The sequence below is a fragment of the Peromyscus californicus genome, unplaced genomic scaffold (genome assembly GCF_007827085.1).
Source record: "Peromyscus californicus insignis strain IS unplaced genomic scaffold, ASM782708v3 Scaffold_2__1_contigs__length_46816999, whole genome shotgun sequence".
Lineage (NCBI taxonomy): Eukaryota > Metazoa > Chordata > Mammalia > Rodentia > Cricetidae > Peromyscus > Peromyscus californicus.
This window is the reverse complement of record NW_026294540.1, coordinates 3,031,808-3,047,437: the sequence shown is the minus strand read 5'-3', so window position 1 is coordinate 3,047,437 and position 15,630 is coordinate 3,031,808. Positions and strand designations below refer to the sequence as shown.

The following is a 15,630-nucleotide window of genomic DNA, read 5'->3' as shown; positions in this document are numbered from 1 at the left end:
TCCTGCTCCCTCCCAGCCTCCCCCCATCCCCCATCCCCTCCTCCAAAAGGTAAAGCCTCCCATGGGGAGTCAGCACAGCCTGGTCCATTCAGCTGAGGCAGGACCGAGCCCCTCCCCTTGCATCAGGGGTGAGCAAGGCGTCCAACCAGTAACCGCAGCTTTACTCACATGCCTGCCCGTTCCTTGGTGGACTGCACATCTCTCACATGCTCATCTTTCTGCTCTCTGTCACTAAGCTGAAAAGCTCGAGCAGTAGCCGTACCCTGGCCTGGATGCCATGCTACCCTGAGGTGGCCTCTTCTCCTCACCCCATCTCATTTCAGCCTCCCTCAGGTTTTAGGGACACAGGAAGAAGACAGCCACACTGTTTGCCAGAATGTAATGCTAATGGTTCCTAGCCTGGCCCCCCAAGGCGGCTCTTGTCCGGGTGGACATGCTGGGTGTGGCCACTGTCTTTGTGTTTTGGAGCATTCCGGCCTTGTGAACATCTCCTGGAATGGCCCGTTAAGTTCTGCTAATAGCATTTTAGGGCTTCCCTAGTCCCTAGGTCCAAACTTTTCCAAATTCCTCTACAAACATCAGGCCTAAGAGCCGCATGGTCAGGTGGTCACAGCCATGACGTCCATCTCCAGCAGCGGTCCTCCACCTTAGTTACTCTGCTGGGTCTCTGTGACCAAATGCACTGCAAGAGAGGGGAAGGGTTTATGTTGATTTATAGTTTGAGGGTTGTGCTGGCCAGTTTTATGTCAACTTGACACAAGCTAGGAGGGAAACTCCGTCTGGAAAACGCCTCCATAAGATCCAGCTGCAGGACATTTTCTTAATCAGTGATTGATGGGGGAGGGCGCAGCCCACGGTGGGCGGTGCCATCCCCGGGCTGGTGGCCCTGGGTTCTATAAGAAAACAGGCTGAGCAAGCCATGGGGAGCAAGCCAGTAAGCAGCACCCCTCCAGGGCCTCTGCATCAGCTCCTGCCTCCAGGTTCCTGCCCTGGCTGGCTTACAGGTTCAGAGGTTTAGCCCATTATTGTCATGGAGGGAAACATGGTATACAGGCAGACATGGTGCTGGAGAAGGAGCTGAGAGTTCTACATCTGGATCCTCAGGCAGCAGGGAGAGAGAGAGAGAGAGAGAGAGAGAGAGAGAGAGAGAGAGAGAGAGAGAGAGAGAGGAGGAAGAGAGATGCAGAGAGACAGAGACAGAGACTAGGCCTGGCCTGAGCTCCTGAAACCTCAAAGCCCACTCCCAGTGACACACTTCCTCCAGAAAGGCCACACCTCATAGCGCCCCCCCCCCCCAATCACTCAAACACGAGTCTGTGGGGATCCATTCTTACTCAAACCACCACACCTGTGATGTGGAAGCCTAGGCCAGATCAGTCCTTTCCTTCCCAACTTGCTCTTGATGATCATGGTGTTTCATCATAGCCAGAGTAACCCGGACTCAGACAGGGGTTCAGTCTACCGTGGCCAGGAGGACGCAGCATCAAGAGAGCCTTGTAGCTGTGGTGGTTAGGGTCCGAGGCTGCTTGCTCACATCTGGGTCCAAACAAACAAACAAACAAAACAAAAACCATACAAACAAAAAAATCCGAGATCAGGCAGTACGTGACGCTCCTAGCAACCCACTTCCTCCAGCCAGGTCCCATCTCCAGAATGTCCCTAAGCTTCCTCGAACAGTGCCACTGGTGCGGGAACATTGGAGCGTCTGCAGGGCACTGTGCACCCATTGCCCTAACAGCTACTCTTTTCTTGCAGTATCCGGAGCGTGATGCAGAAGTATCTTGCAGAAAGAAACGAAATAACCTTTGACAAGATTTTCAATCAGAAAATCGGTGAGTTCTGCTTCTTCGTCTGGTTACTGTCATGGCGGCGGCGGTGGCGAGGTCTGGTGATGTCACGGTTTGACCTCTGCATAGAGCCCTTGGTGCTGTGTACCGTGTAGAGCTGAAGAGGGGACCGAGGGAGCCCAGGGGGTTAGCAGTTCGCTTCACCTCTGCATCCCCCCCCCCCCGCCCCCGAAACGCGTCGTGGGAATGAGTTATTTGGAAACAGACAGTTTAAGCTTTAAGGTCGTTGGTGGGTGTTTGTCCCGAGTCAGAGTGTAACACTGTAGATGTAACCAACGGTCTTATTAAATAAGAAACACAGAGCCGATTCAGAGAAGAAAGCCAAGAGGTCAGAGCTAAGAGCCTCACCCTGATTTAGGGATCCTCTTCAGCCAAGAGAGCTCTCCGAAAAGTCTCAATATGTAATACTACTCTTTCAGCATACTGAGAGTCAGTTACTATGTTGAGAGGTTCTGAAAAATCCATTAATACCAACATAACACCACAACCAGGAGGGGAGAGTGAGGACCGCTCAGCTCCTCCCCGGCAGGTAAAGAACAGCAGGGACGGTTCCCAGAGCTGCCTCTCTCAAACAGAGCGAGGGAGACGATGATGTCACTCAGGAGGTTTCTCCTGCTCACACTGGACGGACACGTCTGTGCCTCAGGAAGACCCCTCCACCCTCACTCGTAGCCACTCCCGTTCTCGAGAACGCATCCAGAAGCATCAGGCTTGCTTTCTGTGTCTGAGCTTTTTAGACTCTCTCCTCGAGGGAGGCTCGCCCTGCATGGAGCCTGTGGTCTCTCTGGTCTGGCCACTTTCACTGACTGTGAGGCTCGCATTTACTGCGTTTATTTCGTCCACTGTTGCATATGTTAGCGTTTCGTTCTCTTCGGTGGTACGCATGGACTTTACCACACTTTGTTTATCCATTTATTTGGGAGTTGGTAGACCGTTGGATTGTCTCTACTTTTCGTCCTTTCTGAACAAAGTTGCTGTGACCTGTGAATATTTGCAAATCTCTCTCTCTCTGTCTTTGTCTCTGTCTGTCTGTCTGTCTCTCTATCTCTCTGTGTGTGATAGCCATTCATTTTCCTTAGATGTACACCCAAGAGTAGAGTTGCTAGGCTGTGTGGTACATTCACCTTAAACTTTTAAAGAAAGCACCGGACTCCCTTCTAACGCGGCTGCCCTGATGCCCAGACCTGATGGGGGGCTCCAGTTCCCCGAGTCCTCAGCGCCTGCCCCTGGCTGCTCTCCGTCTGCCGCCCCCGCCGTCCTGTTGTGGGTTCTATTCCTCATTTCCCTCACAGTTAACGGTACTGAGGGCGTTGGTATAAGTCAGCCGTTTCTAGATGGTCTTTGGAGAGATGTCCATTTAAATATCTTCCCCTTTAGAATCGGGTGACCTTTGTCATTGTCGAAGACATGTTTGGGAATGTGCTCTCGTAGTCAATGCCTTGTTTCCCATTTCACTGGTGGCATTTGAAACCAAGGGGTTTTAATATTAACGAGGTCCAGTTTGTACATGTCAGAGCTAAGATGTGTTTGCCCAGTGGGTTCATAATAACTTTCTTCTAAAAGTTTCAGTTTTTTTCTCCTCCTATGTTTAGCATTTGGCTTTGTGGGGTAAGTTTTTTAATCTGTGGTATGCAGCTCTAAATTAGTGAGGTTGTTTTACTTGTATAAGTTATTTTACATTTATTTATTTGTGTGGGGGGTGCACATGACTCACATGAGAGGTCAAAGGACAACTTTTGTTCAGGAGTCGGTTCTCTCCTACAGTGTGGGTTCTGGGGATTGAACTTGGGCGGTCAGGCTTGGCTGCAGTCCCGTTTTATCAGCTGAGCCCTCTCACCTGCCTCTTCCCCTCTTTCATGCATGACATTTTATTTTCCCCACTGGATTTTCTCTGATAATCTCTGCTGAACATTAGCTGTGGAATTGGCTTAGTGTGGCTTCTGACTTTGTTTACCCCTGCGTCGGCTTAGGCCAGCAGCGTTCATGCCCCTGGCTTTAGAGCAAGGTTTGGAACCGGGAAATAAAAGTCTCCACCATTTTCTGTCTGATTGTTTTAGGGTTGCTTGGGGGCTATTCTGGACCCTTTACGCTTCTGTGGGAGGTTTTTTAATAATACCTTTCCAGTTGCCTCTGGGTCTGGGATAGAGAGCCTTGAATCTGCGCTGCTGGGAGCCACTGTTCTGACCCTGTGAGTGAACAGCCTCTGCTGCTTCCGCTGCTTAGGGCAGCGCTGTCTTTTCCAGTCTGGCGCCTCTCAGTGAGTTGATTCCTCAGCCAGGAAACCCTCTTCCACAGCGGGGAGTTGGAGCCAGTGGTCTCCCTTTTGATGGCTCGCTGTGGGATTTGGAAAAACAATGTGTTCTACAGCTAACTCCTGGGGTCCAAACTAGGTTAGTAGTTCTTGTAAGGTGGGTGCGTGTCTGTGTGTGCAACTGTGTGTGTGTCTCTGTGTATGTGTGTGCCTGTGTGTGCCTCTGTGTGTGTGTGTGTGTGTGTGTGCATGCATCTGTGGTTCATGTGTGTGTGTTTTTTGTATGTGTCTCTCTGTGTGTCTGTGTAGTGTGTGTGTGCACCGATGTGTGTATTTGTGTACCTGTGTGTGCCTGTGTGTGTGTGTTCATGCTCCGATGTGTGTGTGAATGTGTGTCTGTGGTTCATGTGTGGTTGTTGTGTGTGTGTGGCACATTTGTGATATGCGCGTGTATGTGTGTGTGCATGTAAAGGTGTATATGTGAACCCCTTAGGCTAGTCTATAACCTGTCTGAATAATGGGTTTTACTTCTTTCTTTCTAATCCTGTCTTTATTGTTTTTATTTTTCATTTTGGTTCTTAATTGTTTTTTAGTGTTTCTCTCAATTGTTTTTAGCATGATTTAAAGTAACATTTATTTTTAGCATGGTTTAAAGTAGCATTTATCTAGAATGAATTCACAAATTGTATTTGATTCTCGGGGCCCAGGTCTAAGAATCAGGCTCCCCATAAGCTTTGATAACAAGAGGGTCTATCTCCTGATTGGCGGGGGGTGGGGGGCGGGGGGGGGAGAACACGTGGGCAAAACAGAGACCACCATCCCATCCCAGCCTTTGAAAGAGAGAACGTTTCACAGGGCTTGTCCTAGAGACGGAGATGAACTTGGTTCACCCTGGGTCTTACTCTACAAAGTGTGGTGACCACACAGAAACACTGGGGCACTAAAAGCTGTAGATAACACCAGTAAGACATCCTCGGGACTGGCGATGTGGTTCGGTGGGTAGGATGCTTGCCTCTAATGCACGAAGCCCTGGGTTCAATCCTCAGCACGGCACAAACCGGGTGAGGTGGTGAACTCCTGTAATCTCAGCACTTGGCGCAGAAGTTCAAGGATATCCTTGACTGTGTAATGAGTTTGAGGCTAGCTTGGGCTACTCGGACCCTGTCTACCAACAGACAAAACAGTGTATAGGATTCACTGTCGTCAATCTCCATGAGCAAAGCTATCAGTCTGTTTTACGGCCCACCAAATGGTGGTTTTTGAAGTTTTGTGCCTTAAAGCCAAATAGATAAGTAGAATCTTCAGACACTGACAGCTGGGTGGCCTCTGCCTGGTGGCAACCCAGCATTCGGCATGTGGCCCTAGAGTGGGATCTCTACCTGTGACCACCCTGCACCCCCATTCTCCCTGGACTGACCCTGATGGACATCCTAGGTCCCCTCCCCATTCCATCGGCACAGCATACTGTAGCTCAGAGTCGACTTCCACCGCAGGAGAGGGAAGACTTAGGGTCCCACTTTGGTTCGGCATCAATGGTACTGGCCTTGTGCGGCTTCCACTGAGGGGAGCATTAAGGGCCCCTTTGATTTTCCTGATAGTGGAGATGAACACTCAGCTAAGCTCTGCTAATTGAATTTCCAGTAGAAAGGGCTAGAGGGCAGCAGGCAGGCGAGCCCTGGGGAGCCTGGGTCATTTTCTGCCTCCAATAAGGAAGCTGTGCAGAGGGAGACACTGAGGAGAGAGGAGAGCCATCGTTTAGATACTGGCAAGGTGGTCTTGGTAGCTACTCTGTCAGCTTGGGTCACATAGGGGATCTGCTCCATCCCACAGCCTCCGCACCCTGGGAACTGGGGATAGACCAGAGGGCTGAGGTGAAAGCCGATGGACGGAAGGTCGTATCTGTCTCCCAAGGAAACTTGCTTGTCTTCCTGTTAAGCTATTACGCAAATTCTAGAAGCAACCATCGTCATCACTGCTCAGAAGAAGATTCGAGGAAGGTCCATTTTAGTGTGTCATGCATCTGCTACCCTGTGCCTTCTTATTCTTGGACCTGATGCAACACTTGGACACCTGGGCTCCTGATCCATGATTCACAGGCTGGAAAAGCTACTTACATTTTTTTTTTTTTTAATTTAGCTATTTATTATATATACATATTCTGCCTGCATGTATACCTGCAGGCCAGAAGAGGGCGCCAGATCTCATTACAGATGGTTGTGAGCCACCATGTGGTTGCTGGGAATTGAACTCAGGACCTCTGGAAGAACAGTCAGTGCTCTTAACCACTGAGCCATCTCTCCAGCCCCGCATTTTTTTTTTTTTTCAAGACAGGGTTTCTCTGTGTAGTTTTGGTGCCTGTCCTGGTCTTACTCTGTAGACCAGGTTGGCCTCGAACTCACAGAGATCCACCTGGCTCTGCCTCCCGAGTGCTGGGATTAAAGGCATGCGCCACCACCACCTGGCCCTGCATTTTTTTTTAAAAGGTAGACTTCCCCCTCCCATAAGCAACACTGTCCAGGCTCGGGATGTAGCCTGGTCCTCAGATCTCGCTGTGGCTCTACTTGTGGTTCACTCCCTAGGGAGCCATGCTATTTATGTTGCCCCTGCTGCCACTGAGCTAACCTCAGCTATCACCTCCTCTCTCCATATACAGCCAAACTAGGAAACAGCACACCCGTCTGCAGGGGCTGAGGCGGAGGCTCATTTGGAAGAGTGCTGGCCTCCAATGCACGAAGTCCTGCGTGAACCTCCACATGCACACCCAGCCATCAGAACACACAGGGCACCCACCCACGCACTCAGTACTGGTAAAACATGCACACGTACAGGAAAGTGTGCGCACATGTACGCAGCACAACAACACGCTTCCACTCAGAGACTGCACAGCACTCACCAGTGATTGTACATATAATACGTGTACATGTACGCAGTGTAGTGCGCACACACACACATACACACACACACACACAGGTGTATGTGCACACATGGCTCACTCCTCTGGTTCCTTGCTCTCCACTGTTCTCCACTCAGGACCCCACATTCTGGCAGGTGATTGACACATCTGTCCTCGCCACCTGCCTATCACTGTCCTCGTGCTACTGCTGTAGCCTACACCATTATCCCCTCCCCAAGACATCTCAGCACCTTCCTCACTGGTGGTCCTGTTTTTACTTTTATTCCTAACTGTCCAGACACGCCACGCCACACCAGGCTCATGCCCTGGCTCACCAGGGCAGAGGTCTGCTGGACTGGGTGACTCAGGCCAGCCAAACGGCCTCCATGGGTTTGCTCCCCTTGATTTCGCTGTTCACCTCTGCTCCCTCCTCGTCCCCATCCCCCCCTCCTCCTTTCTCCCGCCTCCTGAGAAACGTCCCCACCTCCATCCTCAGGAGCACTCAGCTCCCAACCTCACTTCTGTGTTTAAAAAAACAGCTATTGCCCCCAACAGCGGCTTCTTCACGTGTGGACAGGGAAGCTGCAGATTGACAACATGCCTAAGTGAGTCACACCTGTGCCACCCTCACGCTGCAGCACTTTCCGTGGTCCACAGTCTCCAGACACGACCGTGGAACTGCCGTTTTTCACAGCGTTTCACGCTGGGAATGATGAGGGGTGGGAAGATGGGATAGCCATGCGATGATGGGAGGGTGGGGGGTATGGGATGGTGGGGGGATGGGAGGGTGGGGGGATGGGATAGCTATGGGATAATGGGAGGGTGGGAAGATGGGATGGTGGGAGGATGGGAGAATGGGATGGTGGGGGGGATGGGATGGTGGGGAATGGGAGGATGGGAGGATAAGAGAAGTGTGGACAGAAAGATCCTCACTGTATAAAAATAAATTCAAGAGATAGTGGTCACTGTATAAAAATAAATTCAAGAGATAGTGGCTGCAAAGCAGTCTTCGCCAAGCCATTCTGCAGATAGTGCCGTCAGGGCTGGCATGCTGATTTGGCCCAAGATGGTGGTTTTTAAAGTATTCCCCGCCCCCAACCAGTCTCAAAAAAAAATCTTGTTCTCTCTCCTCGTATGCTGGGACTTGACTGCCACTCAAATTCCCATCCTATTGGCCTAGGATGCAAAGCCTGATCTAATGAATAATTTGGGGCTTGAGACTGCCCTTTTTTTCCCCTCTGGGCTCAGTCATGCAGCCAACTGCCTGTGATGTTCTAGCTTTCGGGGATTCTGAGATAAGGGGCGGGAGGGACTCAGCACTCTTGCTTACCAGTCACCCTAAAGAACTCTAAGCACATCTCACGCTGAAAAGGGACACACAACCCATTTCTTTCTTTTCTATTTGAGACAGGGTTTCTCTGTGTCACAGCCCTGGCTGTCCTGGAACTCACTCTGTAGACCAGGCTGTCCTCAGACTTCCAGAGATCTGTCTCTGCCACCTGAGTTCAGGGATTAAAGGTGTGCACCATCACAGACCTCCAGGCTCACAATCTATTTCTTATAGTGGGAAGATGGGAACTGTGTGGGTGCATGGGTCCAGGTTCCACACAGGTAGGACATCTTATATGAGGGCCTTGGACACCTCAGGATTTGGGTACCTGGAGTTTTTTCAAATCTAAGGGACAGTGCCAGTCACTTTGTTGAATTGCCTACAACCCTTGTTTTCTGAAGCATCCATTGGTGCTCACGTGGAGAATGTGGGTTTTGTTTATTTGTGTGTGTGTGTGTGTGTGTGTGTGTGTGTGTGTGTGTGTGTGTGTGTGTGTGTGTATGTGTGTGTGTGTTGTTCCTTGAGACTACTGGTGAAGGATTTGAATTCCCAATGTGGAATTTCAGCTTAGCTCAGTGTTCAGGAGGTGTCTTGGCTCAAATATCCTCAGCTCTGGACTTGCAAGCTGAAATTTTCATGTCTTCTAAAACAATTGCCCACTTTATTAAAATGATTCCCCACAGGCCTTTTGGCAGTTGGAAGCTTCCAGCAAACACGATGCCGTCCAGCTGATAAATATCGAATGTGGGTTTCTTGCAAATGGGTCCCTGGGCCACTGGATGAAGCAGCCTTAACAGCCCATTCGAGACCCTGCGGTGTAGTGGATCATCCCTGCCACCCTCCACGCCTCTGCAGGGACTTGCCCTCCCTGAGCTGAAGTCACAGGGTCATCTCAGTGGAAAGTCCCTGCGTCAGGGCCTTCCAGATTCTTTCTGTGGCCCACATACACCGCCGTATTTCCTTTCCTCTAGAACTCACCACGGCTTCCCAGTCGGCCCTAGCCAGGGGGCACAGAGGAAAAGAAGGGTGAATCCCTGTCCTCATATGAGTCTGGCCTGGTTGGTGAGAGGGAGACAGAATCAGAAAAGCTACTTACCCAAGGGGGTGGGGCGACTCCCTGAACATGGTCCTAGCTGTCAGTTCCAAAGGCTGTGCCATGTGGACAAGGAGACATGAGAGGTCTGCCCACCACTCCAGGAAGTGTTGTGTTGGCCAGGGCTCACACAGCAGTCACCTCAGTCATGGTGCCCCAGGGGACAGTCTGCCAGGCTGCTGTGAGGGGCACCCATGTAGATTTTCATGGCTGGCATGAAGACTTCCAACCCTGAGTGGTGATGTATGCCCACAGTCCCTGCACTCAGGAGGTGGAATCAGACATGAGTTTGAAGGCAGCCTGGGTCTTTGTTCCTTTCCTGGTGACAGTGATAAAATACTCTAACAAAAGCACTCAGGGGAGTATGGTAGTTGGAATGTGACTGGCCTCTATAAGCTCACTGGGAGTGGCGCTATTAGGAGGCGTGGCTTTGTTGGAGGAAGTGTGTCATGGGGGTGGGTGAGGGACTTTGGGGTTTCTTATGCTCAAGCTACACCTAGTTCAGTTACTTCCAGCTGCCTGCCTGCAGATCAGTATGTAGAACTCTCATCTCCTTCTCCAGCACCATGTCTAACCTGCACACCACCATGCATCCCGCCATGATGATAATGGACTAAACCTCTGAAACTGTAAGTCAGCCCCAATGAAGTATTCTCCTTTATAAGAGTTGCCGTGGTCATGGTGTCTCTCCACAGCAATAGAAACCCTAAGACAGGGAGAGAGGGTTGACTCTGCATGGTCCATCATGGTGGGGAAGTCAATGCAGGGGGGGCGCCTGAAGCTGATCACATGACAGCTGATCACGTGACATCCTCAAGTGATGAATGCAGGCTGCCTCTCCTCTCCTACAACCCAGGACCCTAATGTAGGGAATGGAGCCACCTGCAGTGGGCAGGTCTTCTCCGTTAACCCAATCAAGATAACCTCTCACAGATGTGCCTGGAGCCGTGCCTCCTTGGTGATTCCAGGTCCTGAAACGATGCCTTGGGAAAGTTAAGAACCTAATGCAGGGAGATAAGAGGGCATGGAGGGTTCCCTGGGCCTCTGAGGGGGTCACTGACGGGGGTTACTGCTTCCTGTAAGACTTGCTTGAAGTCCTGAAGGCACAGCAAGGTCCAGCCAGCTGAAGTTGGAGGGCAGGTGGCCGAGGCATGTCCTGTGGAGAATCGGCAAGTGGGAGAAGAGTGTGCTGAGGTCTTAGTGTGTGGAGGCGGTGAATGTGTGTAGATGTGTGGTGAATGCGGTGTGTAAATACAGTGTGCAGATATGGTGCATGGAGCCTATCTGCTGGCCCCTGGGCTGGCCTGGGTAGGTAGGATGTGGAGACTGCCCTTTGTGGGGCAAAACAGGTGTGGGGAAATGTGTGTTTTCTAATGTCTGCAGCAGCATCTGTGGACGTTGGGAAGTGCTGGGATGGTGCTAGGGAAGGACTGGTGGGAAAAGACACTGGATATTGGAGGAGCTACAGCCTCCTAGGGTGCGGGATGCTTGTGTGGTGTAAGGAAGCTGTGGTGAGCCCTTAGCGCCTGTCCCTCCACAGGCCAATCTGCTCCTGTCTTCAAGGCGGCTGTTGGCTTTCTGGGTTTCTCTAGTCAGTGCCTGATAGTTCCGAGGGCTCCTGGTGTCTTATGTGTAACGTGTGACACACATGTGAAGTGCAAGAGTCTCTTTCGTTTTCAGGAAACTTGTTTGAAACCTGGTACCCCTGGGAAGACGGTCCCCTGGGACTCAGTCAGCCCGGAACACAGGGCGGATGTACCTTGCCCAGTAGCTGCTCTTGGCTACCTCATTTCCTCATTGTGGGTCTGGACATGCTGGGCCCGTGGGGTCTGTGACACCCTCCTGCCTGACATCCACAGAGCCAGTGCGGGTGGATGTTTCTACACAGCTCTTTGGGTAGTATTTGGTGGTTTATTAGACTATCTTGATTTCCTCGTAAATCATTTGAAATCTGCCTAATTGTCAGGGTTTGTGCTGGAGAAGAATGTCACGGTTAGTTTTCTGTCACCTTGACACACGCCGGAGTCATTTGGAAAGAGGGACCATCAACTGAGAAAACTCTTCCATCAGATTCTCTATAGGCAAGCCTGTGGGGGCATTTTCTTGATTAGTGATACATGGAGGAGGGCCCAGCCCACGGTGGGTGGTGCCATCCCCAGGCTGGTGGTCCTGGGTTCTATAAGAAAGCAGGCTGAGCAAGTCATGGAGAGCAAGCCAGTAAGCAGCACCCCTCGATGGCCTCTGCATCAGCTCCTGCCTCCGGGATCCTGCCCTGGTTGAGTTCCTGTCCTGACTTCCTCCAACGATGGACTGTGCTGTGGGACTGTAAGCTGAATTAACCCTTTCCCCCCATGTTGCTTTTTTTCAGTCATTGTGTTTCCAGCTATTGGAAGGGTTGGGTACAGTTTTCCTGCCCCAGTGTTCTAGAATTTTCCTTCTGTTCCACTTCCTTTGTTTCATTTTCCCATCAAGAACGTCCTGTGGATTTTCCTTCGGCCTCAGACACATCCCTTTGCCCTCTTGTTCACAGGACTCAAGACAGTTTGTAAATAAAGGATCCCATAACTCCTCTGAGAGTGTGTTGGGTTTCCTGGGAACAGCCAGGGCCTGGATTTCAACTCGGGCAGCATGGCCGCTCTTGGGTTCAATGGCAGTGCACGCAACGTGGCTTCTTTCTGTGAAGGTTTAAGTCCACGTGCAAAAGCTCCCATCACCATGCACAGTTATGGCGGTGCACACCTTTAATCCCAGCACTCTGGAGGCAGAGGCAGGCGGATCTCTGAGTCTGAGGCCAGCCTGGTCTACAGAGTGAGTTCCAGGACAGCCAAAGCTACACAGAGAAACCCTGTCTCAAAAAAATCGAGCAAAATAAAATAATAATAAGAACAAAAAGTTTAACAAGGGGGCCAGCGAGATGGTTCAGTCGATAGGTGCTTGCCACCAAACTGACAACCCAGGTTCTTTCCACAGGGTCCTCTTGCGTGAAGGAGGGAACTGACCCCCACAAAGGGGCTGACTCCTCTGACCTCAACATGCTTGCTAGTATACACACACACACACACACACACACGCACGCACGCACGCACGCACGCACACACACACACTATTACACATGGAAATGAATGGATAAATAAAATAAACGTGACTAAAACTTTTAAACTTAAAAAGACGTGGAAGTGCATCAGGGAGGCAGTGAGCTGTGTGTTCATTTTATTATATTTATTGACTCCTGTTGGAACGGAGATGAATCGAGAGGGGAGCACTGAGGACTGGTAACGTGGGCTAGCCAGATCAGCCCGGGGCAGCCGGGCCTGCTGTGCGGTATCTGTTTTGCTGTGTGCCTCTGTCCGCCCCCCCGCCCCCTTGAATTTGCTTCTCCACTTACTGTTCAAGGTTCCCTTTATCATCCTGTGTGTGGGACACTTGAGAGTCTGACCTCTCATTCCGGTGGCTGAGGATGCTGGACATGGCTCCACGCACCGGTATTACGTGCCCAGAGTGGAGTTTCCGGAGTTCTTCCCAGGGTCTCCGAATTCAGGCTTCTTTTGCAGCTTCTAACACAGAAACTGTAATGCATACCAATGTGCGCTTTGCTGAGTTTTTCTTCGAGTAGATGGGTAGGGCTATTAGTGACCTTTGCTAAGTTCGAAGTTGCAAAAGCCTTTCTCCTTGGTTCTCTCTACGGCGTTTAGCGTCTGGAGTCACATTCTTCTTAGGGTCCATTCGGCAGTAACGTCCCTAGCGATTCCAACTGTTGCTCAGGCTGAGCAGTCACGGTCGCACAGAGGCTCAGGAGTCCCTCGAAGGTCTTCTCTATGCACTGAGTTGCATCTTGTTTTAAAGGGCCCTGGCTGTGTCCGTGCATGCCCGTCTTCTGTTCGGCCCACTGCTCTGTTGCGTGCACAGAGTGTAGAAGGCGGGAGTTGAATACGTTCCCAGAGAGTCCCAGCCGCTACCTTTTCTGTCTGCCTTCTTTCACATGAATGTTAAGAGTTTGCTGATTGGCTTTTTACAAAGTTTCCTCCTGAGCCTTGCCCTGGGGTCACGCGAAGACAAAGGGGGACCTAATTCTTCCTGTCCACCAACATGGTGTTTCTCTCTGCTTATCTGTATTTTCTCAGCTTTATTCATTATCTTAGGAGTCATGCATGTATCTAGCTAGACTTGCTCCCGGATGTCACACCGTTTGGTGTCATGATGAGCTGCTGCCCTGCTGTGCACGGTGTCCTGTGCTGCTCTACACCAAAGCTCGAAGTAAATCTATTGAGTTAGTTGATCTCATCGCGTGACCTTGAAGTCTTTTATTGCATTGCAGCTCCGTTTCTAGACAGACACTGCTCTTCTCAAGATAGTATTTTAGGTTGTGCATTTTTCATGTTGAATCTGGAGCTGCTTGGCTTAACCTTGGTAACTTTGTGAGAAGATGCAATGCAGATGATTGCATTACCAGGGCTTTTTGCTATCCTACACAACACGATTATGGCGGGTGTTCACTGTCTGCCCTTTGGATAATTTTATTTTTATTCTTGGGCCATTGAGTTTCTGGCATCTCCTGTCTGGGTGCTCCAAGCTTGCTTGCGGGGGTCCCCACAGCCGACCTCTGTTTCACTGTCCCCTGGTCTTTACAGCATGAGTCCTACTTCAGCTGATGTCTGACCGATTGTCCCAGGATGTGATTGTTCAATTCACTTTGTTGTATTTAGAAAAAAATAGAATCTTAGAGCTGAAGACCCTCTGGAGACTGATGCAAGACCTTTTTCTTTTTAAAACTTCACTGTTTATTTGTGTGTGTGTGTGTGTGTGTGTGTGTGTGTGTGTGTGTGTGTGTGTGTGTGTATGCATGTGTGTGAGAAGCTGCAGCTGTAGAGGTCAGAGGACAAGTCACTTCCCTCCTATCACATGAGTCCTGGGGATCAAACTCAAGTTGTCAGTTTGGTGGCAGGCTGCTTTCCTCACTGAGCCATCTCACTGGTCAAAAAAAAAATTTTTTTTTAAAGTTGAAATATATACAAGTGCTAGAGGAACACGGCACAAGTTTTGTGAGCTTGTTCATCTGAGTGAAACAGGCCCGCGACACACATGCCGTGTCTCCGAGTAATCCACGCGATCCATTCATGATACCAGCATAAAGAAATCTGTTTGGAGGCACTTGATGAGGTGGAAGAACAGAGCGCGAGGGGTGCTCGCTCGCTCCGTGGTTTCTGAAAGGTGCTAGGGGGGGAAATGTGGGAGGTGGAAAGAGGCCCCTGAAGGCATTGCGGAGAACTCTTGGAGCGTGTGGTCGTGGTTGACTAGGTGACTCCGCTCCCGCCTCTCGGCATCAGGTTCATTGCGGTGGATCTTGGAAAAACGCACTCCAGGTAAATTATATTAGCATCTCCATCCTTTCATGTTTGCTCAAGGATAGAATGTACTCGAGGTTTGCTTTTTTCTTTAGTGCCAAACTCAACAATCTCAAGTGGTTAGGAAATTGCTAATTATAAAGGGGATGCATATTTGAAAGCCACACTGATAGCATTTGTGTCTATTATTGGCCCCATAAAAATTTTAATTTTTGAAGGCAAGAGTTTGGCTGTCTCTCCAGCATAATAAAATACCTCCTCCAGGAAATTATAGAACCATAAATAGCGACTGCTTGGCTATTGTTTGTTTTATTTTTATTTTTTTTATTTTTTTTTTTTTTTGGTTTTTTCGAGACAGGGTTTCTCTGTGTCGCTTTGCGCCTTTCCTGGAACTCACTTGGTAGTCCAGGCTGGCCTCGAACTCACAGAGATCCTCCTGGCTCTGCCTCCCGAGTGCTGGGATTAAAGGCGTGCGCCACCACCGCCCGGCTGTTTGTTTTATTTTTAAGACACGGTCTCACCTTCTAGGCCACTGTATAGCCCAGGCTGGTCTAGAACTTTAGCAGTCCTCCTGCCTCAGCCTCCTGGGTGCTGAATTGTATGTGGGTACCACTTGGCTCTATATTGTCTTTTTAAAAATATAATTTTGTATTTTTCTGTCATTTTAAGTGTCCTCAGTCCCAAAAGCAGGTTAAGGAGCCTGATTCTAGAAGCCCTGTGCTTTTTCTTTCCCTCACTTTCTTCTTGTATTCTCTCTCTCTCTCTCTCTCTCTCTCTCTCTCTGTGTGTGTGTGTGTGTGTGTGTGTGTGTGTGTGTGTGTGTGTGTGCGCGCGCGCCAGGCGCGCCTGCCTTCAGTGGCTCTTCTGTCTTGTC

General features: G+C 50.2%; 1 protein-coding gene across 1 annotated transcript in view; it reads left to right on the top strand.

The window, feature by feature from the left end:
• Positions 1–15,630, top strand: part of Grk3 (G protein-coupled receptor kinase 3) — a 96,970-nt gene that overhangs the window by 22,202 nt on the left and 59,138 nt on the right. The window contains exon 2 of the mRNA XM_052754992.1: positions 1,756–1,832. Coding sequence (XP_052610952.1) covers positions 1,756–1,832 — 77 coding nt within the window. The remainder of the gene's footprint in view (positions 1–1,755; positions 1,833–15,630) is intronic.